Source organism: Octopus bimaculoides, chromosome 1 (genome assembly GCF_046866305.1).
Source record: "Octopus bimaculoides isolate indiv1 chromosome 1, ASM4686630v1, whole genome shotgun sequence".
In the NCBI taxonomy this organism is placed as follows: domain Eukaryota; kingdom Metazoa; phylum Mollusca; class Cephalopoda; order Octopoda; family Octopodidae; genus Octopus; species Octopus bimaculoides.
Window position 1 is genome coordinate 160,975,088 of NC_142928.1, and position 27,730 is coordinate 161,002,817.

The 27,730-nt window shown below is 34.1% G+C and overlaps 2 protein-coding genes across 2 annotated transcripts in view; one reads left to right on the top strand and one right to left on the bottom strand.

The window, feature by feature from the left end:
* The window catches only part of LOC106882873 (arf-GAP with dual PH domain-containing protein 1), a 90,265-nt gene extending 69,585 nt beyond the window's left edge, over nt 1-20,680 (top strand). The window contains exons 3-9 of the mRNA XM_014933676.3: nt 3,132-3,223; nt 7,823-8,018; nt 8,587-8,733; nt 11,657-11,740; nt 14,295-14,426; nt 15,342-15,567; nt 17,700-20,680. Of these exons, the coding sequence (XP_014789162.1) occupies nt 3,132-3,223; nt 7,823-8,018; nt 8,587-8,733; nt 11,657-11,740; nt 14,295-14,426; nt 15,342-15,567; nt 17,700-17,758 (936 nt within the window). The 3' untranslated portion in view covers nt 17,759-20,680. The remainder of the gene's footprint in view (nt 1-3,131; nt 3,224-7,822; nt 8,019-8,586; nt 8,734-11,656; nt 11,741-14,294; nt 14,427-15,341; nt 15,568-17,699) is intronic.
* Nucleotides 20,681-24,945: 4,265 nt separating this feature from the next.
* Nucleotides 24,946-27,730, bottom strand: part of LOC106882872 (bactericidal permeability-increasing protein) — a 65,234-nt gene continuing 62,449 nt past the window's right edge. Inside the window, exon 15 of the mRNA XM_089361691.1 lies at nt 24,946-26,428. Coding sequence (XP_089217817.1) covers nt 26,210-26,428 — 219 coding nt within the window. The 3' untranslated portion in view covers nt 24,946-26,209. The remainder of the gene's footprint in view (nt 26,429-27,730) is intronic.

The following is a 27,730-nucleotide window of genomic DNA, read 5'->3' on the forward strand; positions in this document are numbered from 1 at the left end:
AAGAAGAAAGAGTCATGGAAATGTCGTGGGAGGTTGCTGAATGAGAGAAACTACTCCAAGTAAACTCAACTGAGAGATCAGGCATTTAAGTTGACTTCTGTATGATTGAGTTATTAAAGGATATGAAGGCTAGTGACCATCAGGAGTAGTCATTCAGATACTGAAAATATCTATCAAAGCAGGATATGTAATAGCCACCTTCATATTTAAGTCAGAGTAGTGTCATCCTTAATGATTGGTTTAGCATTGTTATCAGTTACTATGAAAGAAAAAGAGCTGCTTCAGAAAGGAGCAATTATAGAGGCATCAAAAGAAGGTACCAACTAATTAGGAAAAGAATTAGCTTAGATAGAATGCAGTTTGGATTTATACCAGAATGAAGAATCACCAGTGCCTCTTTGTGGTGAGTCTACAAGAGAAGTTCTAAGCCAAGAGCAAATCACTATGTCTAGTATTCATTTACTTATAGAAAGCTTTTGGCATATTTTCAAATTCTAGTCTCATGGTTGTTAAGAAACTAGGATGTAGATAAATGACTTGTGAGAGCTTTGCATGCCATTCACAAGAAGGGTGTCAGTAAGAGAGTATGTTAAGGATTTCAGCATGCAAGTAATTGTTCATGAGGGCTTGCTTCTCAGCTCTCTTCCTTCTATTATAGTTTTCCAGGCCATATCATTAGGGTTCAAGATTGGCTGTTTGCGGGAATTGTCTTAATTTCTGGCCCCCAGTTTTTATTTTGGATTTACTTTAATTAAAATTTTATTTTGTATTGCAAATTTTAGGACCGAATTGTTGTTGTTTAGCTCTAGCTTAGTGCTGACCAATCAGATGTATAATAAGATGGATTCAAGCTGTGATCATCCTGTCTGTAAAAACAATTAATCTCTGTTTCTGATATCCAGCGCATCCTTCTCAATGTTTGAGAGAGATTTGTTTGCTATTTTTCACCACATTGAGTGATCATGTAGTTATTTACTGATGTGAGATAAGTAAATCAGTAAGATTTTTATATCTACATGAATTGTTGATGTTAAATAACTTTACAACTGATTGTTTCTTCCACTGTGATGTTATGAGTTACATTTGTTTTCAAGATAATCTTATTGCAGTAATTAAACCAGTGTTTATTGTCAGGCTGGAACTCTGGAATTTACAGTTAGTTTTACATTAGAGATCCATATTTATTGTCAACTTGAGTAATTCATCATGAGTAATTCCTTCCTACTTCATACTCTATAGAATGACCCAGAAAAATAGTTCACACAAACAACAATTTATAAGATAACAATACTTAAATATTTCAAGAGGGCTAGTAAAAAATCCATTGTCTTTAAAAATTGTTTCACTAATAATTTAACCATTTTGGTACTTGAAATTTTCTCCAGTTCTATGTTAGAAAACTGCTTATTTTAAAGTGTGTGTAATGTTCATATTCTTGATAAAACATGAAATAAACTTTAATGTTCCAAACGTCAGCTTAATACAGAAATAAATGTAAGTATTAGGTACTTTATTAAATGCTATTGGAGTTTTATTAATTTTCAAAATTACTGTATATACTCATGTAAAAGTTGAATTTTTCAGACCCTTTTTTAATGTCAAATTTATGGGGTCAACTATTACATAGATACTACTTTTGAGGGGCTGAAATTCAAGCTAGAACCAGAAGTACCATGTTAGTAGTAGAAGCCCAACTGATGTCTAAGTGAATAAAAATAAAAACACAATGAATTACAGTATTATCAATTCTATGCATCAAACCGCACTTCCTTGTAAATAACATAACTCATAAACAAGACCGCGTAGCTCATATAAATATTTACACTTTCTCTTTTATTTGTATCCATCAAACTTAACAGACTAGCTGAGTGAAATCAATTTATATCTCATAATTATGTTATATTACCACTGGTAACATGCCTACCCAGTACCGGCATGCCACTACCTACCGTAATACGGTGCATACAGCTGATACCTACTCGGTGTGTTTCAAAAAAAGTTGCAAGATGTCATGTGCAGTTACCAGTAAATGTCCATGATATGGTGTAGATTTGTTATTCTGGAGCAGGGATTTCCAGAGTGTGTTCTGCAAAACCCCAGGGTTCCCTGAAAGTTATCAGGGGTTCCACATTTTTAAAAATAATGTCAAAGGATTCTATGGCAAAAAAAAAAAGGGGAACCACTGATCTAGCAATTAACTAAATGTTCTTAGGCTTACCAAAATCATACCTCTGTACAAATTCATACAGTGGTGTTTGCTGTTATTCATTGATAGTGCTGTCTGTGAAACATGTTTCTCACCATGTAAACAGATGAGCGTATGATGCATGTGTTTATTGTATTTGGGGATGAAGAAAATATAAAGGTTGTATTGGAACCACTGATCTAGTGATTACTTGAATGTTTTTAGGCTTATCAAAGTCCTGCCTTTGTATGAATTCAGACAGTTGCATTTGTCAATGTTCACCAATAGTGCTGTCTGTGAAACATGTTTCTCACTATGTAAATGATGAGTGCATAACGCTTGTGTGTGTTGTGCTTGAAGATGTATGCAGGCTTGCAACATATCCTGTGCATACATTTTAGTATGGTGATGTAGCACCCATCAACAGATGTGTAATGCTTGCTATTAAATGGTGTTTTACTATAAGCACTGAGCATTCCATTATAAACACCAAGCATTCCACCTATAGAGCAGGCTACTGTGTTATTTCTACATACAGGAGAATATGGTACCTTGACCCACAAATGTTGTCCTGTTGTTCATGAAATACTAGGGTTGACTTTTATATGGGATCTATGGAATATTCCCAATTTTTTTGGCTAAAAATAGGGAGTCAACTTTTACATAAGATCGACTATTACTCATGTAGTTCATTAGAAATATGGTTATGAAAATGTTAAATGATTATACTCCCTCTCATCTCCCTTACATCCATCGAGGATCATTAGTGCCCACTTTAAAGGAACCAACAGTCTACACTAATCTAATGGTCTACTATTGGGATGATGAACTTTGGAACATAAGTAACAAACTAACAATGTGTTTTTCAGTTAATTTCAAATCTATTTAGAAACTATGTCTGCACTTCTTAATAATGCAGAACCTCTTCATTTGTTTCATTTTTTAGCTGATGAAAAAAATTGGTAATGTGAAAGCAAAACAAGTTTATGAAAAATATGTTCCACCCTTTTACAAAAAGCCCAAAGTAACAGATCCTGGGTAAGTATTACACTTGAGTTATATTAAAGCAAATGGAACGTTTTGATATGATTTTCCAGTTCTTGTACCCCACCTTCTTTTGAATGTGAAATGATTTTGTTGACAATTAAGCTTTTGATTTTGACATTTCATCCTTTTACTTGTGCTCATGACTGGCATATTATTGCAATACTTCATAAGTGAAGTATTGCTGACACAAAGCTCAACTTTGGTTGGAAATTTGATTTCCTGTAATCTTAGAAGTTTCTTTTCTTTTTGGAGCAGCATCAGTGTTCAGCACCCTTTTTCAAGAATGTTCTGCTCACCTTTTGAAGAAGGGGCCTGAAAAGATACCCTATACATTACCTACTTAATTCCATAACTGACAAAGACTTTACTTAAATGTTGAAAAGGTGATAAATACAGAACAGGCCATTACTCTCACTGGCTTGTGGATAAAGACGATACAGTTAGCTTTGACTGGACAAAAACTTGACATTGCAGCCTTGAGTGAAATCTTGATTTCAAGAGTAGGTGTTTATTGTAAAAGAGTGTCTAGTTTTACCTTCTTTTGGAGTTGCTAAAGAAGGATAGAGTAGGATAAGATTAATACTGGTTTTCTAGAGAAGATATTCCCAGCTGGTAGATTATCTGAGTCTTCTTAAGGTACGAATAATAATTTGAAGATTGTAAAACCCAGTGCAGCCATGAACTGACCTATACAGATGAAATGAAGGCTAAATTCTATGAGTAACTTTACATTTCTTTATTCTGAAAACAGGCAAATTTGTTATTGCTAGTGGTTTTAATGCCAGTGTTGGTTCTAACATGACTGTAATGAAGTCATTGCAAAATTTGGAATGGGTCACCACAACTGTGATTTCTCACTACTCCATCATCAGTAGTCTTTTGCCTTCTTCTTTGTAAAAGAGCATCACAGATGTACCTTTGCTTTAAGCACTGGTACTAAATAGCTCATTGATTCTGCCATTCCATCATCATGAAAACCAACTGGAGACGACCAAGTCCATGAGTCCATCTGACTGCTGAACAAATCATCATCACCAAACTCAACATTCAAACTGAATCCAGTCATCATGATCACTGACGTTGTCATTTAACATTTGTTTTTCATGCTGGTATGGGTTGGACAGTTTCACAGGAGTCAATAAGCCAGAGGACTGCCCATGCTCCAGTGTCTGCTTCAGCATGGTGTGTAGTTGTCTTTCCTAATGCCAACCATTTCACAAGGTGTACTGGGTGCTTTTTACATGGCACTGGTACAAGAAAGATTACCAAGTAACTTACAAGACTCATTTTAGGTGATGAGAGGTTAAAGTATGATAGAGGGATAAAAACACATGTCTTACAGTAGATGAGATACATGGCTATCCAAGGAAGGCAAACATTAGAGAAATGGTTCAGTGAAAATGCAAAGATTTGTTATTGGTAGAGCACATCCACAAACTACTAAACTGAAGAATGTTTATTTCCTTATCTTAGGTTTTTGAGTATGTCTAGCACAAAAAATTTCTTACTAAGTTTCCTACCAATGGATGATGGATTTCATCTATCTCTCATCTCTTGGATTAAAATCTTCCTTTCAGATCACACCATCAGAGTATGGACTGAAAGGAACTTCTCTGATTTATCTTACTAATACTATTTGCGTGTACCCGAAATATCTAAGAAATAGTATATTTTATCTTAATTTTTTAGTGTATTTATTTTCATATTACCTTTGGCAGTGCAGTACAAATTTTACACATGCCTTACTTAGGGTTCCAGTTGTGTTTTAGTCAAAAAAATTATTAACTTCTTGCAGAGTTCGAGCACACGGCAACATAATATCTCCTCCACTATTTAAGTATTACGTGTCAAAAGTGAAACAAAAACACTCATGTCAAATACTTTCACTTTAAAAATGAAACTATTCTACTAACTGAAACAATCACATTTCGATACTGTAGTGACAGATACTTTCACAGAGAGAGAAAGAGAGAAAGAGAGAGACAGAAAGAGAGAGAGAGAGAGATGTATATGTACACCATTTCGATACTGTAATGACAGATACTTTCAGAGAGAGAAAGAGAGAGAGATGTATATGTATACATATAGATGTACACGTATATGTATATATATATAGATCTATACATACACGTATATGTATACATATGTGTAGATGTATATATATATATATATAGATGTACACATATATACATATATACATGCATACAGATATCTATACATATATACACCCATCACACACACATACACATGCACACAAACACACACATTAGTCATTTGTTTTCTTATCCAAAACTACGTCAAAAATACTGAATGGATCTTTATGAAATTTGGAAATTATATTCTTTGCATAACGGCCATAACTCCCATGAAAATTCATATATTTTTGATGTTGATGAAATTTTAACCCGAACATAACAGATGAGCATTATTTAGAAAATGATGTCACACGTTATTGAGGCTACCATTCTTTCTGGATGTGCAAAAGGGGATGACGTCTTTATTCCAAGAATTCCTCTTACTCCATCAGGAGCAGACATTCCTTTTACATTCAGAAGACTACAATTCCCCCTTCGTGTGACTTTTGCCATGTCCATAAACAAATATCAGGGTCAAACACTGTCTGTAGCTGGTCTTCTCTTGGAAGAGCCCTGCTTCTCACATGGACAACTGTATGTTGGCTGCTCAAGAGTGGGCAGCAACAAAAAACCTATTTGTATATGCTCCACAAGGGAAAACAAGGAACATAGTTTACAATGAGGTGTTATTATAATCACAACAGCAAGAAAGTATGTACATGATCACCTTCTTTTACGAAACTTCATTGACTTTCATATATTTATATTGATATACATATATATACGTGTGTTTGGGTGCGTGTGTGTATATACATCTCTATATATAAAGATGATGCGTAGTCTAGACGGCGTTTTTAGATTTCATTATTCTCTTTAACCCGGGCAACGCCGGGTATTTCTGCTAGTTTGCGATATAGGACCCAAAGTACTTGTTACATGGTAGCAGGGCGTGCAAGAAATAGCAACCGTTTATGCATGATTTTGATGTCACATTCGTTGAAAGCATGTGAAATAACCTGGAAAAGAAAAAAAAAAAACCATGAAACAAAACTCCGTTGCTGGGAAACTCAGACTTTCTAGGTGAACCAATGGGTCATGGGTAGTGTAGTACTCTACTAACTCTGCCATTTCTCACTGCCTCCCACATTCTTCCTGTATATTAACAACCTACTCATTATCAACTCCAAAAATGCTCACTCCAGATGGTTCCATTTATTATTCCTCTTAACTATCTGCAGTTAAGATATTATTCAAGGGGACATGATAATCTTGTTTCTTTCTCAATGAGACACCAATCAATTCTCATACTATGGCGGAAACAACCTTGTATTGCTCTTTCCCTAGTCATTAATAATGTACAATTGAAACTATTAAGGTTGCTACAAATACTAGTCCTTATAATTTTTTATCTTTTCGGTCAACCCTATTACACAGAGCTAAAACTGTGTCCTACAACTAACCTTTTCCCTTCAAGTTCAGGAAATACCAACTCAGACGAAGTGTTGAAGCCTCTACAAAGCTAAGTAAGATTACTATCTGGGATGGTACTGCTATACATGGATACACCAACATCTGAGACTACATGCAGTAGAAGGCCATCCTAAATTGCAAAGATTCCTCACTGGCCTCTAAACCATGTCACTTTTTGCCTGTCCTTTCATTATCACAATAGTCATTAATGACTAAATATTGTAAGATATTTAATCTACCACTCTGCTGTTTATATACAGGTGTGACTGTGAAGTTTGCTTTACATCCAGATGGTTTTCAGTTTGAGCAAGTATTTTTGGTGAAATTTAGTAGACAGAAACTGTATAGAAGCTTCTCACTGTAAATTGTATGTCTCATAGCTTAGTTTTAAAGTGTGAAGTCTACTGAAATAAAACTACCTTATTTGAAAAACAAAGGTCAGTGACAGGAAAGGCAGCCAACTGTAAAAAACTGCCTCCAATAAGTATCATGCAACTGATGCCAGCATGGAAGAAGTGGACATAAAAAAGCAATGATGATGATATGTATAAATCAATATCAGTAAAATCATTTTTTCTTTCTTTTGAATGTTAATTTCTCTCAATGCACAATACCATAAAGACACCAAATTGGAAAGTCCTTTGTAAATTATATTTGTTTAGGTTATAGATACACAACAAATGGCTTTTGTACTTTATAATATACAATAGCATTACAAAATATAAACATAAGTCACTATAAGCTTAAGCAGTGTATGTATGGTTGTAATGATATTAAAATTGTGTCTCTCAGCACGATCTCTGGTCAAAATATCTTGCCAAACATATGACTCCAAAAGATCTGCTTTGATATTATTTGTTTAATTTGCAATGGTTGTTTGTAGGGCAATCTTGAGTAATTCATAAACCGGGTTGATAGTTCAAATTTGACATCCAGTTAGAGCCATTTCTCCTCTGTTTTAGAGAAGACCTGAGCAACTTTTCTTTCTTTGTTCCTTTTCAGTCTGTGTTTTTATGTCATTATTTTTTGTTTTTTCCTATCCCAGTGTACTGAAAACAGAGTGGATCTATGCTAAATACAAACGCTTTGAATTCGATGATCCTCAACACCAAAATGAATATTTGAAGGAAACAAAAGAAGGTATTTTGATGAAAAGAGGAAAAGAAAATCAAAAGTTTAAGCCAAGACGATTTTTGCTCTCTCGATCTGAAAATCTTTTAAAATATTTTAATAAGGAGAACGTGAGTCTATACATTTTATCATTTGTATATATTTTTTCTATATATTTTCTCATTTGTCTTATAAGACAACATAACTATAATGTTTTGAAATAAATCTAATTGATTAGAGTTGAAAAACTTTAATCAATTAGATTTTATAGAAATGGCATATTATTGTTAGAGAGTTGTTGGGAGAAGTTATTGTATTGTTCAAATTAAAAATATTTTGATGAAACATAGAGCAGTGAGACGACAGAATCTTCAGCACACCAGGCAAAATGCTTAATCACATTTCGTCTATCTTTATGTTCTGAGTTCAGATTCTGCTGGAGTTGACTCTGCCTTTCATCCCTTTTGGGGTCAATAAAAATAAGTACCGGTTGAGCACTGGGGTCAGTGTAATCGACCTATCCCTTCTATGGTAATTGTTGGTAAATGTGTTTGACATTTAATTTGTTAAGGCCTATTGTTCTTTTAATCTTCAGGTTTTTACTAATTTCTTTTGCTTTTATTTGTCATTATTTTTATTGTAATTTTTGTTAGCTTTTCTCTTGTTACTATGTATAGCATTTTTAAAAACATTTTTCAGGCAAGCAGACCTAAAGCTGAAATTAATTTGGATAGTTTGAATGCTGTGTTTGTGCCTGAAAAGATTGGACAATTAAATGGTCTTCAAATTACATATACCGACCGTGGATCAACCCGATGTATCTATGTTTACCACCAAGACAGCAAGGTATTAAACTGAGGGATTATTTTGGACAAATTTTCAAGCAATGTTTCTTCATATTAAATTTAAAAAATGGAAAACTAGACATAGAAGTATTAGCTATAGTCATCATCCTCATTATCATCATTGTTTTAACATCCACTTTTCCATGCTTGCATAGATTAGATGAAATTTGTTGAGGCGAATTTTTCTATGGCTGGATGCCCTTCCTGTCATCAACCCTCACCTGTTCCCAATTACAGTAAATTTCCTCATGACCAGACATGTTTTTTCAGAAGATTGAAAACAAAGGACATCACTTGCATGAGGGTGACACTCGTTTACAACTATTATGCAAAGTCAAGGCATGGATATAGTAATACACACATCCCCCCCCACACACATATACATATATTATATATATATATGTATTATATATTATATATCATCATATATATATATGTGTGTGTGTGTTTGTGTGTATGACAGGCTTTAGTTTCTATGTATCAAATCCATTCACATTTCAGGTAAAAAGAGACACCTCTTTGCAGCAACAACCACTTTCTGTGTGTGTGTGTGTGTGTGTGTGTGTGTGTGTGTGTGTGTGTGTGTGTGTGTGAGAGTGTGTGTGTGTGTGTGTGTGTGTGTGTGTGAGTGTGTGTGTGAGTGTGTGTGTGTGTGTGTGAACAATGAGAATGCATGCAATTAAAATAATGCAGTATGCAGATGAACTCTTCTGGTGCATATTTAGAACAACACCATAAAGTCAGCCAAACTTGTCTCATGTCATACCCTACCATCATAAAAAAATAAAGAACACTTTAAATTGTTGTTGTTGGCACTCCGCCGCTTACGATGTCGAGGGTTCCAGTTGATCCGATCAACGGAACAGCCTGCTCGTGAAATTAATGTGCAAGTGGCTGAGCACTCCACAGACACGTGTACCCTTAACATAGTTCTCGAGGATATTCAGCATGACACAGTGTGACAGGGCTGACCCTTTGAATTACAGGCACAACAGAAACAGGAAGTAAGAGTGAGAGAAAGTTGTGGTGAAAGAGTACAGCAGGGTTTGCCACCATCCCCTGCCGGAGCCTCATGGAGCTTTAGGTGTTTTCGCTCAATAAACACTCACAATGCTCGGTCTGGGAATCGAAACCGCGATCCTATGACCGCGAGTTCGCTGCCCTAACCACTGGGCCATTGCGCTTCCACTCACACACTTTAAATAATGTGTTCCTAAACAAACTATTTCTGAAAACAGGATGGGTTTGTCACTGCTGAAATGCCCATGATTACAGGTTTGCTCACTCAGGGTCCATACCTGGACCTACACAACTTTTAGAGCCAGTTAGATCTCAACTGTTGACTAGAGTAGTCATTGAGATAATGATTGCTTCTTCTATATGTAGTTTTAGTTAATTAAAAGTTTTTGGTTCATTAGCATGCACTTTACTAAATTATTTTTCATGTAGCAAGCATTTTTTTCTTTAAGTTCATTCACAAAAATCCTCTAGTCATCATCTAAGATCTTCTGTAGTTGTTAGACTATGCTTCATGTTAGACTGTACTTAAATGTTTCTAGTGTAGCCACTGTGCTGCCGAAGATCAACCCATCTCTTCAATATTCTATTCTAAATCAATCTTAATTAATTTAAATTCTGGGAGTTGTCTTTCCCTCCCTTTTTTGACAAGAGTTACAGATGCAATACTTGGACATATTGTTAGTGTTGTTTCTTGGGTTCACTGGGTGATTTGGGTTTCACAAAATACATCCTCATCCAGGTGACCCAACCTGATTTTATCAACCCTAGGCCTGTGTCCAAGCAGCATTCTACTGACTCCTATTGATCAACTCCTTTTTTAGCCAGAACCATCTTGATGTCTTCTCAGTAGCCTTTATCTTGATTCATGATAGCTCTTCTACTCACTTCCATTGCCTTCCTAGAACAGAGAGTAACATAAAATATGTCAATGAAATGGTTTTTATAATACCTTAATAAATGATGATTCAAAACATTTTTTGTTTTGTAAGGTTTTGTGCAATGTGACTGGGGTTCAAAACTTGTATATATGGACACACTCATGCTCTCATAAATTTGTTTATCATGACACAAGTTCTAAAGAGAATGTCTTCTTGATATAACTTGTAGTGCGACTAGATTTTTGCTGGCAAAACAGGGAAATTTTTTTTTATTAAGATCTAAGAGAAAATATATCGGTAGAAGAAAGCAAAATAATTTAAATTTACTCATCTGGTGGCTTTTAGCAGTTCTTTATGTTCTGTGATTTGTTTTCTTTAATGTGGATGACTTTTACAAACTTTAACATTTGAATTATTAAACCCAAGGTTTTTTTTTTTTGTTTTTACTGTTAAATTCCTTTCCATTTACAACACTTTCAATCTGTCTTTAAGCACTTTAGACTAAAAATTTAAAAAATAAATACGCCCTTTTAAAGCCTAGCCAGGCTCGTGGGCCCAGTTTCCCTTGTTTCAATGGCGTGTGTGTTCCCCAGCTGGATGGGATGCCAGTCCATCGCAGCATTACTCATTTTTGCCAGCTGAGTGGACTGGATCAACGTGAAATGAAGTGTTTTGCTCAAGAACACAACGCGTCGCCCGATCTAGGAATCGAAACCACAATCTTACGATCATTGTGCTGACACCTTAACCACTAAGCCACACGCCTCCACACTTTAGACTAAAACCAGCAGAAAAATCTTGTTTTAGCACATAATGCAAAAGCTGTCACAGACGTTTGAACTCTTGATTCTTGTCAATAGTTTTGCATTTTTGAATCACAGTTCCTGGGGGTTTATTTGATGATCACAATATTTCAGAGTTAATTTATATTTTTAAAAAAAAATGCTATTTATTTAAAATATATCTGAAAGACAATATAAGTACCATATTCTGTATTTGTCTTATTTTCAATGTTCTATTTTTCAGGAAATTGTAGATTGGTACCAGTCAATAAGGGCATTGAAATTAGAACGACGTAAGATTGCCTTTCCTGACAAAAATGTATCTGAGGTAAGAAGATAATCATCACCATTGTTTTAGTATTTTTATTTCCGTGTTGGCATGGCTGGTTGAGTTTGCACAGCAGCATACCAACTCTCCTCCTGGTTTCAAGTTATCTTGTGTATGAGACCCAGTACCCTATTTCCCTATTTCTTCTTATAGCTTCTTAAATTCCTCTCCATCACACATACCTTCCACTGCATTTTTTTTATTCAGCAAGAGTTGTTCTTTAGTGTTACTATAGCTATAGTTCCTGTTAATCATTTTAATACCTATTTTCTTTGCTCACTTTCACCCTGACCTTGGCTTTTAAGCTATGTTGCACAGCCATTCAGTCATTTTGAGAAATTTATTTCTAGCTCCCATAGATCTTTCAGATTCATTGCCCATTCATATTCTACTACCAAGAAATATCACACTTCTTATCCATGCTTCCATTAATCCACAGTGTTGAATTACTAATTGCTTTTTTAATCCTTGCCATGTTGATCTTTAATATGTTAAAAAGCACTCTTCCAGATATTGAACTTTTATTGTTGTTCTTTGATAGATTCTGCATTGACAATCACCATATCGATAGATATATAAATTTTCTCAAGAAGGATCATTAATGAATAAAAGAGGGTATGGATGGAAATATTTCTGAAGTTTTACTCACTCACCAATACATTAAATTCTTCACAGAATTTACTGCCAATTCTTACTTATAGAACATGACTTAATCTACTGTCATTTAGGTCTAATTTTCTTAGTGTTCACATGGCACCCATCCTCATTAAGCTCTGATCTTTCTCTATATACAGGAATCTAAATCTGTCAGATATCAGATATCCATAATTTTGTCCAATTTCCAAGATAGGCATCTTCTCTGCCCCTGTTAATATTACTGACCTGTTACCCTCGTTGTTAACAACTCAAATGTGATGATAACAATTGCAAACAATCAATTTTTTATCATTTTGATTTTCTTTCCCTTCTGCTCACCAGTATGTACTGAGTCAAATCAGTTACACACTTACTCTGCTATTATGTACCAGTGGTCTCTTGTCTTTAATAACTTCAGGAAAGCAATTCTATTGACCTTCTACCTTGTCTAGATTGAGAACTTCTTAGCAATGTTGCAATCACTTTTATATTAAACTGTGACACTGACATTCCTCCTTCTGCACATTAATGATATTCTGTACCTTCTTACTATCATACCTAATTACATGTACCATAAACATGTGATCTAACTTTATGTTTTTACTTTCACTCCTTTACTTCCTATACAGTTACATTGTCCACATGCAATATACACTTTACACCAGTATATACTGCTTCCATAAGCAGAGACTGTGAAAACAACCTTCAATGGGGATATGATGATAATGCACTCTCATATCAATTTTGATATATGAGTGCTCAGTTCAAACAACTGGACAACGTACTTATTTAACTAGCATGCAGTGTGGCTGAGTATTCCACAGACATGTGTACCCCTAACATAATTCTCTGGTAGAAGCAGTGTGGTACTAGTGTGACAAGGCTAACTTTTGAATTACAGACACAGTCCATTCAATGGGCTTCAGTACTCTGTCTTTCTGCCTAAATTCACTCATAAGGTTTGGTAAATGTCCTTGCCCAAGGTGCCATGCTGTAGGGATAAAATCTGGGACCTTATAGTTTCAAAGTGACTTTTTTAATCACTCAGCTATGCCTGTGTCCACATCATCATCATCACCACTTAAAGTCTGTCTTCCATGCTGGCATGGGTTGGCTGGTTTACCAGGAGATATAGTAAGATCAGGGGCTGCATTAGGCTCCATTGTCTGTTCTGGCATGGTTTCTATGGTTGGATGCCCTTCCTAATGCAAACCACTCCACAGAATGCACTGGGTGCTTTTTATGTGGTACCAGCACTGGTATCAATTTTGCCGTGGTGGATGAGTCTTCTTGAGTACAGCAAGGTACTAGATATCTCAGTCCTTCATCATCATCTCCTTCATAAGGTTCAGTGTCTTGAGATCAATACTTCATCCCATGTCTTCTTGAGTTCTCTTTTTACAGATGACCAACCTACAGTGAAAATCCTGAAAGTTGTTACAAATACAAACTTTGATCTCTCAAGGCAACCTAACATGTATAACTTTATTAAAACATTAATTTAATGACTAGCTTTCTTCTTTAGGGCCTTTACAAGGCTCATGTGTATCTCTGATAAGAGTACTGCATACAGATCTGGGATGGTGCTTCTACAGATGCCAAATCCTGGAGTGCATCTCAAAAATGGCTAAGCAGCTGATTGGCAATATAGCACTTACTAAAAGACTATAACTTCAGCTTATAGACGTGTTGTTTCATTCACCTGCATCTTCTGCTGCTGTTATAATGGGTTTTGATCCTTCAAATTAGCTAACTACATACCACTTCCTGAATCCATCAATAGCACTATATTTTAACATCTCTGTCTTATCTACTAAATCATACACTAAACATTTTTGCTACTCACTCCTCTCCAGAACTACAATTATTTCATGTATTTATTCTTTTACAATTGTTTTTGTTCATTTTGCATTTGTAGTTGTGTGAGGATTTAACAAGAAGTTTCAGTAAAGAAGGATGGCTCAGTAAGAAAGGACCCAGAGATGAACCATTCAGAAAACGGTGGTTTACATTTGATCGTAGAAAATTGATGTATTTTGAAGAACCTTTGGTAAGTAATTCATTTAATTTGATTCCTGCGTAATAACTGGATATTAGTTAAGAAACTGAAAATTTTCAGAGGCATTGAACTGGCAGAATGGTTAGAACATCAGATACAATATTTCATATTTGTTGCAGCTCTCAGTACTCTGAGTTCAAATTCTGTCAAGATCAGCTTTTGGGTTTGATAAAAAAACAAAAAACAAATTCAAAAGCAATACTAATTCAGTGCAATGAATTGGTAGAACTGTAAGAAAATTGGACTGGATACCTTGTAGTATTTGTTCATTTTGCTTGAGATCTGTGTTCAAATTCCACCATGTTCTACTTCAATGATAGACTTACTCCAAGATCTATTTTGACACCACCATCTGACACCTTGGGTGTCTTTAGTGGAATCCATTCTGTTGCAGGTATTTGGGCCAAGTTTTCAGTTTGGGGATAGTTTCTTCCACCAGTCTAAGAGACCTTGGAAAGGATCATAGGTACTGCCTTCTCTCTTGACTTAGAAACAAAGAAGGAAAAGAAAACGTTGGGTCTAATATAGTAAAATAGTGAAAAAGATGAGGTATTGGATTACTGTGTCATAGGTTATGAGTTGTCATGAAATCACAATAAACTCAGTTTGTCTCAAAGTAAGATAAATCTATTGGCTTTGACTTCATTTTATTTTGTTGGAGAATAACTTCTGATGAAACTTACCTACTCATGATGGACACATATCAGGTCCAGAAAGGAAATTTGTCTTATCTGCTTGCTATTACAGAAACTCTTCAAGATGAGTATACTCAAATTTGTCAACGACTTCACACTTAAAAAAAATGTATGATCAAATTTGTAGTTATGTACTTTAAAAATATATATCATGTAACCAAAAAATCGTTTATTAGTTTGAAAAAATTGTTTTCTTGAATTTTTCTTTCAGAATGCATTTGCTAAAGGAGAAATATTTATTGGCCATAAAGACAATTGCTATTCCATTGTGGAAGGAATACCTGCTGATGGTCGAACTGCACCTGGTTATGGTTTTACACTTCACACACCTGACAGAGACTTTTATTTGAGTGCTGACTCTAAAGCTGAAATGGAAGAGTGGATACATGAATTGACTAAAGTTACCTTGACCCCGTTAACACCCCAAGATAATAAAAGTAAGTAAAGTTCTTACTCTTTTACTTGTTTCAGTCATTTGACTGTGGCCATGCTGGAGCACTGCCTTTAGTCGAGCAAATCGACACCAGGACTTATTCTTTGTAAGCCTAGTACTTATTCTATCAGTCTCTTTTGCTGAACCGCTAAGTTACGGGGATGTAAACACACCAGTATCGGTTGTCAAGCGATGTTGGGGGGACAGACACACAAACACACACACACATATATATATATATATATATATATATATATATATATATATATATATACATATACATATATATGACGGGCTTCTTTCAGTTTCCGTCTACCAAATCCACTCACAAGGCTTTGGTTGGCCCGAGGCTATAGTAGAAGACACTTGCCCAAGGTGCCATGCAGTGGGACTGAACCTGGAACCGTGTGGTTGGTAAGCAAGCTACTTACCACACAGCCACTCCCATAATTTTATAGTTTCTCCTTCTGTATGTTATGGTAAGTACATATAAAGCTTCTAGTTTTATATAACAGTAGACTTGCAGAAAAATATCAGATTCTTTGGTCCAGTTCCTCTAAGTTAGTAATTAAATTTTTGGCTATGCAATCTTTTGTCATAATGATTACAGATACAAATATGATACTATTACTATTTGCAGATTTTATATTAGTTACTTTTGAATATTTATTTGTTGTTAACTTCATCATTATTAGCATCATCAACATTTTAAATGTCTCTTTCTATAATAGCATAGGTCCTTGGAATTGTTGGTCCTTATGCAGCATCATATACCCATACTAGCTCAGCCTTCTTTGTGTGTGTTTTTTAAAACACAGATATGCACACATGAACAATTTCAGTAGTATGTGTTAGTACTGATGAAAGGACAATACTCCTTGAAATATGCATATACACCCATTACCTTTCAATGGTGGTGCTCCAGCATGGCTGCAGCTTTAAATTTGTAACAAGTTAAAGAATATATTTAATGATGAAATAGAAAAACTTATCTTGCTTAGTCATTGAAAGAAGCCTAAACCCTATATATGTATGGATGTTTGATTTGTTAGAAAAGAAGGCAAACCTCCCACATACCATACCCTAATGTTTTTTTTTAATGTCCACTATTGCCCTGAGCTGACCAATACTTTGTGAGTGCATTTGATAGGCAGAAATTGTGTGGAAGCCCAAAGCCCATCGTATATAAAATTCATCAACTTGTAACAATGAATGCTATATTTTCCTTCATTTTAAGTATTTGTTTTTTAAATATTTTTCAAACATTGTGTGTTGGTTTGCCTAAGGGGACTGATAGAATAAGTACCAGACATAAATAAAAAAAGAATAAGCACTGGCGGGGCAATTTGTTGGACTACACCTTCATGGCTGGACTCCAGTGACTGAAACAAGTAAAAGGTGAAAGATATAATTTGTCTTAAATATATTACATCTGAATAAGCAAGACACTTGTTTCTGTCTGTCTCTCTCTCATTATAAACTTTCATCATCTGACACAAGATCACCTCCTCCAATGCCCCCTCCCCTCTCAAAGGATCTTTGTCTTGCAAGTTATTTAGTGACCCTGCCAGTGCTGATGTCACGTAAAAGTGTCCATTCCACACTGTAAATTGGTTGGCATTTGGAAGGGCATCTAGCTGTGAAAACCTTGCTAAAATTGACCTCACCTGTGCTTGTGCCATGTAAAAAGCACTCAATTCACTCTGCTAGGTTGGTGTTAGGAAGGGCATCCAACTGTAAAAACCCTGCCAAAACAGACACAGAAGTCTGGTGCAGGCTCCTGCTTGGCCAGCTCTGGTCAAGCTATCTAGCATGAAAGCATGAAATAATGTCTATCTTTCATGCTAGCATGCTACCCTGCCAAAACAGACACTTAAGTCTGGTGTAGGCTCCTGCCTGGCCAGCTCTGGTCAAACCATCTAGCATGAAAGGTGGACATTAAATGATGATGATGAGTAAAAGATGGGTTAGTCATGAGTGGAACTTTTATTGTAGGTCTGCTTGACCAGAGCTGACACAGAGCTTCACAACAACTTGTTCATATTAATATACATTTTTGATAATTTTCATAAGTAACAACTGAACCTGTAAAATATAACTAATTAATTATATTTATTATAATTTGTCTTTCCTTAGTTGCTGCCTCGATGGTCAACAAAAGGCCTACAACTATTTACCAAATGATGAAAAGATGAAATTGAAATGTCTAGGAAATGCCAAACATTTTCCTGCACCAAAATCTTCAAAACAATCTGCCTTGCTATTGATTTTGAGAGGACTGACTAAATTACTGCTGCTACTACTACTACTACTACTACTACTACTACTACTATTCCAAAATATTGATCATCTTCGTTGTTGTCATTGTCACTGTCATCATATTGTACCAGAAATATCAGAGCATAGTTTTGGAGGAATGATACTTCTTATTCATCTTGGTATCACTTAGATTAAATATGGAGCCTTATTGTTAACCATTTCAGGCACCTAAAAGGGCTCATCTGATTATAAAATTTAAAATCAAAATAATACAACAGCAACAAGACTTAAAATGATAATAAATAATTGTTGCATTCTTCAAAATATATTCCTTCCTTGAAACTGAACATATTTAATATCATATGAAACGTTGAGCCAGAATATAAATAGGCAATCATATACATACATATATATTTATACTTAATTTCTGTAGTCAATCTCTGTTACAATATCTTTAAATTGTTCCAATTGTATTGTTTCTGGTTGGTTTTTCTTGCTGATCTAAAATTATTGGTTCCAAAGAAGTCATTCTCATATCTGTTTTCTTCCCCTTTGGTAGTTATTTGGTTTGTCTCCTCTTCAAACTTTAGCAATAAAAGTAAAGATTATTTTTTAATTAATAACATTTACAGTGCACTCTTGATTGACTTTAGTGTTTTAGAAACTGGTATGTTTCTAATAAGACTGACTGGAAACTGTTGCTTATTGTTGCTCTAGTTGGAGCCAAAGTGAGAGTTGTTGGAAGGTATCATCTTGTGATATTTTTAATTTGGACTATTACATTCCTAATTTTTCTTTTTAATGAAAATGTTTTACTATTGTAGCAACTGTAAAATCTTTATTTTTTAAACAGATGTGTATTTTATTTACATGTTTCAACAAGCCTTTTAAAATGTCAACTTATCCATTATTCATTAGTAATCTTTGTTCATCTTGTATATATTGTTCATCTGATAACACTGAAGAAATAGCCATTTGTTCTATGGATGTGAACATTGTCATAAATCTAGGTTGTTATAACTTGCCCTATTAGACCTCTTTCATATACTAAGCCTTACATTGCAAGAGTTGTGAACCAGTATTAAACAAATTAAATATCCCTACAAATGTTAAATTTGTATTCAGACATACTGTTTAGTTTTGGATGCTATGTTGTGACTATGGGCTGAAGAGTTAGTGAGTAGCCATGGTTTATATTGAATGTTGTTTGGTAAAGATACAAATAAAATTAACCTCTTGAATATTCTGAGTAAAGCTTGATTGACAGTTTTGTATAACGTAAAGTATTTAGAATATATTTTCTTAAACTGGAATCCATTATTTTTTTTAATAGGACAATTTCTGAAAATAAATGAAATATTGTCAAATATTGGATATTATATAATTTTTGTTGAATATTAATATCAAAATTAATCCAATTAGAAATTATAAATAACTGCAAAAAGAAAAGTGAAATCCTTTTTGTATCTGAATGCCTTGTTGTATGTAAATTGGTATCTTCAAATCTATTGAGCTGAAATAATGTAAGGTCAGTTTGGTAAGTTACAATATATTAAAGTAACATACATCTACAGTCAATGTTGTGATTACTTATTTACAATTGACCAATTTACTCTTCTTTATTACTATAAATGACAGACAATCAGATTGAGAAAAATGACTTAAATATTTCTGACTTCAGAAAGGTAAAAACTCTGTGCAAATCAACTTTAACTGTGGTTTTTAAGCCAAGATTAATATGAATCTTAATGCCACTATAAAACACTATAGATTTATTCTTTCATTTAGATAATGCTTTTATGAAAAAGAATTGACATATATATCTTTTTGAATCAAAACTTAAGATTTTCTTCTCTATTTGATCCCGAGTGTAAATTTTTATTGAAAGAAAGTGTCTTTCATATCTATCAACTTAATATGCTTATGTACTAATTATGACATACTTGAAATTTGTATGTAAGTATATAAAAATATAATGGGCAAGAAGATAAAAAATAATCCCTTTCAAAATTTAAATATGATTTTAATAAATTAGATTAATTTATTTTTGAGAAGCTGTCTGTTAATAAGTTGATAAATTTTGACAAATATTATCCTCTACTTTTTACCAATATGAGCACCACTTGGCTGAAATTGACAGCTGATTTATTTATATTAAAATCTTAAAAATTAATACTGTTCTTGTTAATGGAATGCCATTCTACAATTATACTGTTTCAGTACTTGAGTATCTAATAGATTTATTTTAAAACATAGATCGTGGATTATAAATATTTGAGTAAAACACCAAGAAATGGCTTATGGAAGTTTTTTTTTTTTTTCCCATTTCATTTGTCCAATTTACAAATGGTTTAATATACAAAAGATTACTGTAGTAAATTTATATTTTTACAGCTTGATGGTTCAGCTATGTCAGCTCCATTATTATCAGAAAATATTTGAAATTGTTTTGTTTTTATTTATTTCTAGTTAATCTGTTTCATAAAATATTTTGATAACTAAAGATCAAATATACTTTTTTTTCTAACTAGGGTATTTTCTCTAGTGAAAATTCAGTAAAAGAATAATTTCGTGTTTCCTTTGCATATCATGTCAAAGAAGCAAGTTATTTGCTGAGTATTTTATTAGTGATCATACCTAATTCTTAGATAAATCTATTTGATGAAAATTATAATTACATTGGTGTATTATTTAATCCTGTCTTAAGATTTCAGATTTTCTTTAATTAATATTTTGATTTTTATATGGCAGACTCAAATGAAAGATTTTTTTTTTTATATTTCTTTTCATTCCAGAACTTCACCAGTATGTATTAACTTGCAAACTATTGACTAAATAAAATCATATTCTGAACATTATTTGTTATCATGTCTGTCCTTTTCAATTTAAACTACATTTTATTTATCATCATCATTATCATCATCATCTAACGTCTGCTTTCCATGCTAGCATGGGTTGGACGATTTGACTGAGGACTGGTGAACCAGATGGCTGCACCAACCTCCAATCTGATCTGGTGGAGTTTCTACAGGTGGATGCCCTTCCTAATGCCAACCACTCCGAGAGTGTTGTGGGTGCTTTACGTGTCACCAGCACGAGGGCCAGTCAGGCGGTACTGGCAACAGCCATGCTCAAATGGTGTTTTTTATGTGCCACCTGCACAGGATCCAATCCAGCGGCACTAGCAATGACCTTGCTCGAATGTTTTTTCACGTGCCAGTAAGGCGACGCTAGTAACAATCATGCTCAAATGGTGCTATTTACATGCCACCAGCACAGAAGCCAGACAGCTGCTCTGGCAATGATCACACTTGGACGGTGCTGTTAGCGCTCCACTGGCACGGGTGCCAGTCATCGAATTTGGTTCAATTTCGATTTCGATCTCACTTGCCCCAATAGGTCTTCACAAGCAGAGTTTAGTGTCCAATGAAGGAAAGGTTGGCATGGGTGCCAGTCATCGAATTTGGTTCGGTTTCGATTTATGTATTTGAATAATTTTATTGATATATTAATCACTATCATCATTTAACATCTGTTTTCCATGTTGGCATGGATGGGACAGTTTGACAGGAGCTGATAATCCAGAGAACTGCACCATGCTCTACTGTCTGCTTTGGCATAGTTTCTATGGCTGGATATCCTTCCTAGTGCCAACCACTTTACAGAGCGGACTGGGTGCTTTTTATATGGCACCAGAACCAGTGAAGTTGCCAAGTAACTTGCGAGACAAAACCTCTCAACTGAAGTGGGTGGCTTCGTACCAGTTGATAAGAGGGTGTCTTGCAATAGAAGAGATACATGGTTTCAAATACATAGCTACAAGACCAGATGTTTATTGAAGAAGAGAGGGTTGAATAATGGATCAAAGCTATTATTTTGTGCTTATTTTGTTGACTCTTCTAATAAAGGAAGAAAGGCAGTATTGTTAATAATGGGACTTAAACTCAAGGAACAAAACTAAGTACTGTAAAATGCATGTAGTACTGTTCTGTATATTACCTAAAAAGATAATACCTTGAGCCAACAAAGAAAGAATTCTACACAACTACTCAGCCTACTAGAAATAGCAGTCAAATATTCATATATTTTAAAGCAAGATGTGTGGTTTCTTTGCTATACACAACTACATCTCTTTGAAGCAGTTCTCTCCCCTTAAAGGGAAGAGAACTGCTTCAAAGAGATGGTGATAGCACCAGCAGTCCCCAGTCAAAATCCCCCCCTATGTGTGTGTGTGTGTGTATATATATATATATATATATATATATATATATATATATATATTGTTCACCTTTCCATGCTTGTATAAGTTAGATGGAATTTGTCAAGGTAGATTTTCTACAAATGGATGCCCTTCTTGGTGCTAAACTCCAACTATTTTCAAGTAAGGTAATATTTTCCTATAGCTAGACATGTTTTACACAGAATACTGGAAATGAACAGATTTGCTTGTATAATGATGATGCTCATTTACAAATACTGTCTGATGTCCTATCGCAATCTTCAGGCAATGCCCACATGGCATAACAAGCTAAGAATAGGATGATAGGATGATAGGATGAGAGAAAAAAAATGAGAAAAAGTGGAAGGTTGAAAAAAATGGAAAACAAAAAAGAAAACAGAATGAAGCAGAAGGGTAAGAATTAGAGTTATGTTCCCTTTGACCACAAAGGCTGAAAGGATAGTAGCCTAGAGTCTGTAGTACAACTTAGCTAAGTCTCTGTTTGCAAATTGAAAAATACCAGCCTCTCCAAATTGAGCAGCTATACCACAGATTCTAGGCCACTATCCTTTCAGCTTTATAGTCTATGCTCAAAGAGGACATAACTGTAATTCTCCCCCTTTTGCTTCATTCTATTTTCTTTTTCATTTTCCAGTTTTTCAACCTTCTGCCTTTTATATCTGCTACTTTCTCACCTTTTCTTGTTTTTTTTTTCTCTCATCTTATCGTCCTATTTTTAGCTTGTTCTTGTTATGCCATGTGGGTATTGCCCAATGATTGTGATAAGGTACCAGACATGCTAAAAGATACTGTCTGAGATGCTTTTATCACATGAAACTAACAATAGCACATAAAAACATATCATGTTTATTAAATAATATTGTTTCTCACCAGAGTACATTTTTGTTGATCTTACCATCATGGAACACTACACTATATATATAGCACACAAATGTCAACTTAGGCAGTAAACATACATATATACACATACGTGCACACATGGAAACACATGAACTTACACTCACACATAAACCAAAATGGACCATGAACATCCATGTTTTGTAAAAAATACTTTTATTTCATTTTTTATTTTCCTTTTATTTTTTATTTTTATTATTTCTGTGCTTCATTAGTTTCATTATCTATTATTAATCTTTATTTTTATCCTTTATCTTAATTCTTATATACTTTAATTCATGATTACTATTATTATTGTATTAAATAAAAATGAAAACATTAATGCATGCGCACACACAAACAATAAACATGCTTTCGTCTGCTCAGTCTGTTGGAGTATTTCAATTGATCAAAATGTAAACTCTGTAATGTCCATTTTGCCCCGAAGATCTTCCACCTAGGGTTGTCAAAATGCAAATTTATATTGTTATATATGTTTTGTAATTTAAATTGGGTGCAAAGTGAAACAATTGTAGGGAATGTTAAATACTTAATAAATCAATTTATATTCATTGAGTTTCTCCATTTTCAAGCTTACTAATATATGTGTGTATATATATTTTATTTTATTTCTATATACACGCACACATATATACACACACGTACATATTACACATATGAAAAAATACACACACCCATGAACACAAATACACATGCACATACACGCACACACAGATATAAACATGCACATACATACACACACGCACATGTACGCACACATACCTCACACACACAACACATACATACACTCACGCAATTACACATACATAGGCATATACACACACACACATGTATGCGCACACACACACACACACACAGATGAATGCATATATACTCCACATACACACACACACACACAAACAGAGGAATGCACATATACTCTACACACACACACATACATAGACACACATACATACATATACACACACGCGTACACATGCAAAGAAATGCACACATGCCTAACACACACACATACACAAACATACACGTACACACTACATGCACATACACACACACGCACGCACATACATGCACAAAAATACACATATACCTTCACACACACATACACACGCACACAGATAATATACATATACACACACACACACACACACATGCATATGAACTCACACATACCTCCCATACACACTACACACTCATACATACATGCACACAATTACACATACATGGGCATATACACAAATGCACATACACACACAGAGGAATGCACATATACTCCACACACAAACACACACACACATATACATGCATACACACACATATGCACACACAGACACATGCACACACAAAACATATACATACATGCACACACGTACATAAATATGCACAACCATACTTCAAACTGCTATTGAAACACCTTTCTACTGACCATTCCTCTACGCACATGTGAAGAGACACACAACTACACAAAAGACTGTCATTCCTGCTACTGAATTCTTCCTACAACATTAAGCGACACAAAGTTGACTCACACATACGCATATAAACAGCCAAAAACACACACACACACACACACAGAGACTTGCACGCACGCACATACCCACACACACACACACATACCTCCTCTTACACTCTCCTGTCTCAGAAAGAACTTTTCCTTCACCCATTCCCTTCTGCTCATTTCAAAATGTAACCAGATGTGAATCATTGGCAATGTCCTCCATCTTCCCTTCTACTGGACTTTCCTCTGTTTCCAAAGAAGAGCGTCTGCTCAAAATGTTAAACCATCTTTCTTTTCTTCCCTGAGCATCTGTTAATACTTTACATGTACCACGTCCTCGCGTTTTTTTTTTGTGTGTTTGTTCTTTTTTGGATTTACTATATAATATATATATAAAATAATAGATATGATCCAGGGATCCAAGTGTAAGTCATCAGTAAGCATTGAGCATTTATGCAGCTAGTATAAATGACAAAAACAGGACAATATACAATAAAAAAAGGTTTATTAACATCGTAAGTTACAAACTTCATTCCATATTGAAATTATAAGAAATTTCAATAAGCTGACAGTCACCACACAACTCATGTAAAAATGCAACTAAAAATTCAAGAAAGTAAAAAATGGAACAAGTAAAATATAAACTACAAATGTTTCATACCAAAGCGATGCTTGTTACATAAGTTGTAACATACATTAAACCAGCTTAGCTTATCTTCTGGTCTTATTACCTATAAATTGTTTACATAGTTACGTGGAGATGAACAAATGAATTATCAAACTAGCCATGACACAAATGGTAAGTTGAAAAAAGAATAAAGTAAAAACAATCAAAATTAAATGACCAATGAAAGTATTAATTAGAAGGTAGATCACCCAAAAAGGAAATAAGGTGGGTGTGTTTACAGATGTCATTAAGCAGAGGGAAAATAAATGCTAAGTAGAAGAGGAAAAGGAGGACTAGCAATAAAATTCCCTTATCCAAAGGCTAGTCTTCCCCACCTCCCTTTTCTCTCTCCCTAGCATCCATTTTCATTCTACTTGATGACATCTGTAAACACATTCACTTTATTTCTCATTTAACTGAGCAGAAAAGATATTCAGCTGTAAAATTATATTTTATTGAAAGGAAAATGAACTAAAGCTGTAAAATATGATAAAAAAATAAAATTCAAAATATATTCTGAACAAAATTAAAATTTGATGATTTAAATTGTTATATGTGGTAGACATTTGGAAAGCAAAGAAGAGAATATAAATGTGAGAGTCTAGTCAGACATTTTAACTCACTTTCATATTCAGCTTTATATTCTTTTACTTGTTTCTGTCATTTACACATTTCATATATTTGGTTAAAAATTATAATCAAATATATGTTTACCATGCACTCCTTAGTTTAGTCACAAAAAACATAATTTCTAACAATATTGGTTTCAAATTTTAGCACAAAGCCAACATGTTTGGTGTGATGGTCAAGTTGATAACCTCAAACCCAGTGCTCAACTGGTACTTATTTTATTGACCTCAAAAAGATGAAAGGCGAAGTCAAGTTTGGTGGAATTTGAAGCCAGAATGTAAGGATGGACAAAATGTCACTAAGCAATTTTGTCCAGTGTGCTCACGATTGTGCCAGCTCGCCACTTTATAAGTTCTAACAATATCAAGAAATATAAATGGAAAACAAAATTTAGAGAAAAACTTTAAAATAAAACTTCATATTCATTGAATTTTCCAATATAACTATTTCATTTTCTAATTATAAAATGAAATATCATCAAGGGTATCTTCTTGGTTGTAAAACCTGTTAGGGTCATCTGAAAATGCAGTCTGTAATGTTGTAAATAGGGATACACTCATCACATAATTTGGCACCACCAAAGTATTTTGTATCAGTTGTAGGATTCCAAAATCCCATTCATTATCAACTTCAGTAAAATTCAAAGAAATATCAGTCATCAACAGGGCAGAATTCTGGGAAAGAAAACAAAAGCCGATATTACTGGACTGGCAGATCAAACGTAAAATAAAAAAATAAATAAAATAAAACAAAACAGGTGTATGATTAAAGTAAAATATTATCAGTATTCTGTTGTGTCTGGGGAGAGTCATTTTCTTATTGTGCCTTAAAATTTAACACACTCACCGGTAAACTTTCCACTTATTTCTTATTTTTATTTTCCTAAAATTTTCGTTGAGTGTGTTAAATTTCCGGTGAGTGTGTTAAATTTTAAGGCACAATAAGAAAATGACTCTCCCCAGACACAACAGAATATGCTTCAACACACGAAATCACATAAAAAATCTTGCAAACCAAATCCCAAAACGAAATTATCAGTATTATTATTGTTAAAAAATAAAGAAAAAACATTTCAGATAAATTATTTATGCAAAATTACATTTTATTGTTTTTGAGTTAGAATCTAATTTTGCTGTAGGAATATGTCAGCTACTAGGCGGTCTGAGGTTTCAGGCGTAACTGTGGTGCTCATACAAGGGAGATCACTGTGTTATGTATAGTTTAGTACAAATATTGTTTATCTTTACTCTGGTAGGCTGTGATTCCAATATGCAATGTAATGAAGTATATTGTATATATATGGGGGTAGTCCTTACATTTTAATAAACTTAAACAACTCGAGGATTCTGAAAAGACGTTTAGTGCAATCAATTTCTTTTAATCACAAACCAAATTGCCCTCACAAATGACATATTATAAATTAAATATGAAAGTGAAAAAAATTTGTATGTCTTTATTTGAAATACATTTTCAATAATGCTAATTTCTCTATGAAACCAATATTAATTTTTATTATGATTAAAATCAATATCTCCTAATTATTTAGAAGTATATACACAACGTAGTCATGGATCTCCCTCGTGATGCGAAAGTGGATGAATATAAAATTGTTCTGATTTCTTCAGTTTTGGTCGAACTTGATTACCTCCCTTCATATATTTAAAATGCATGCTCCTCAACTTTTAAAATATTCCAATATATATCAATATATAATTTATGTATTTTGTATAGGAAATAATCTCTCTATGAATCGAATATGAAATGAAATATCACAGCTTTATTAATCTTATGACTTATCAAATTTCACAAAAAGACTGTAGAGATCAAAACCGTCCAGTAGAGTCTACAATATTAATTTGACCTCCAAATTTCTGGTACAATGAATTAAAGAAGTGAAAAGAAGTTAAGCCTATATCACAGATTCAGATGACTCAGACTTTACTATTAATGACATGGTACTTGCCTGCACATAATGA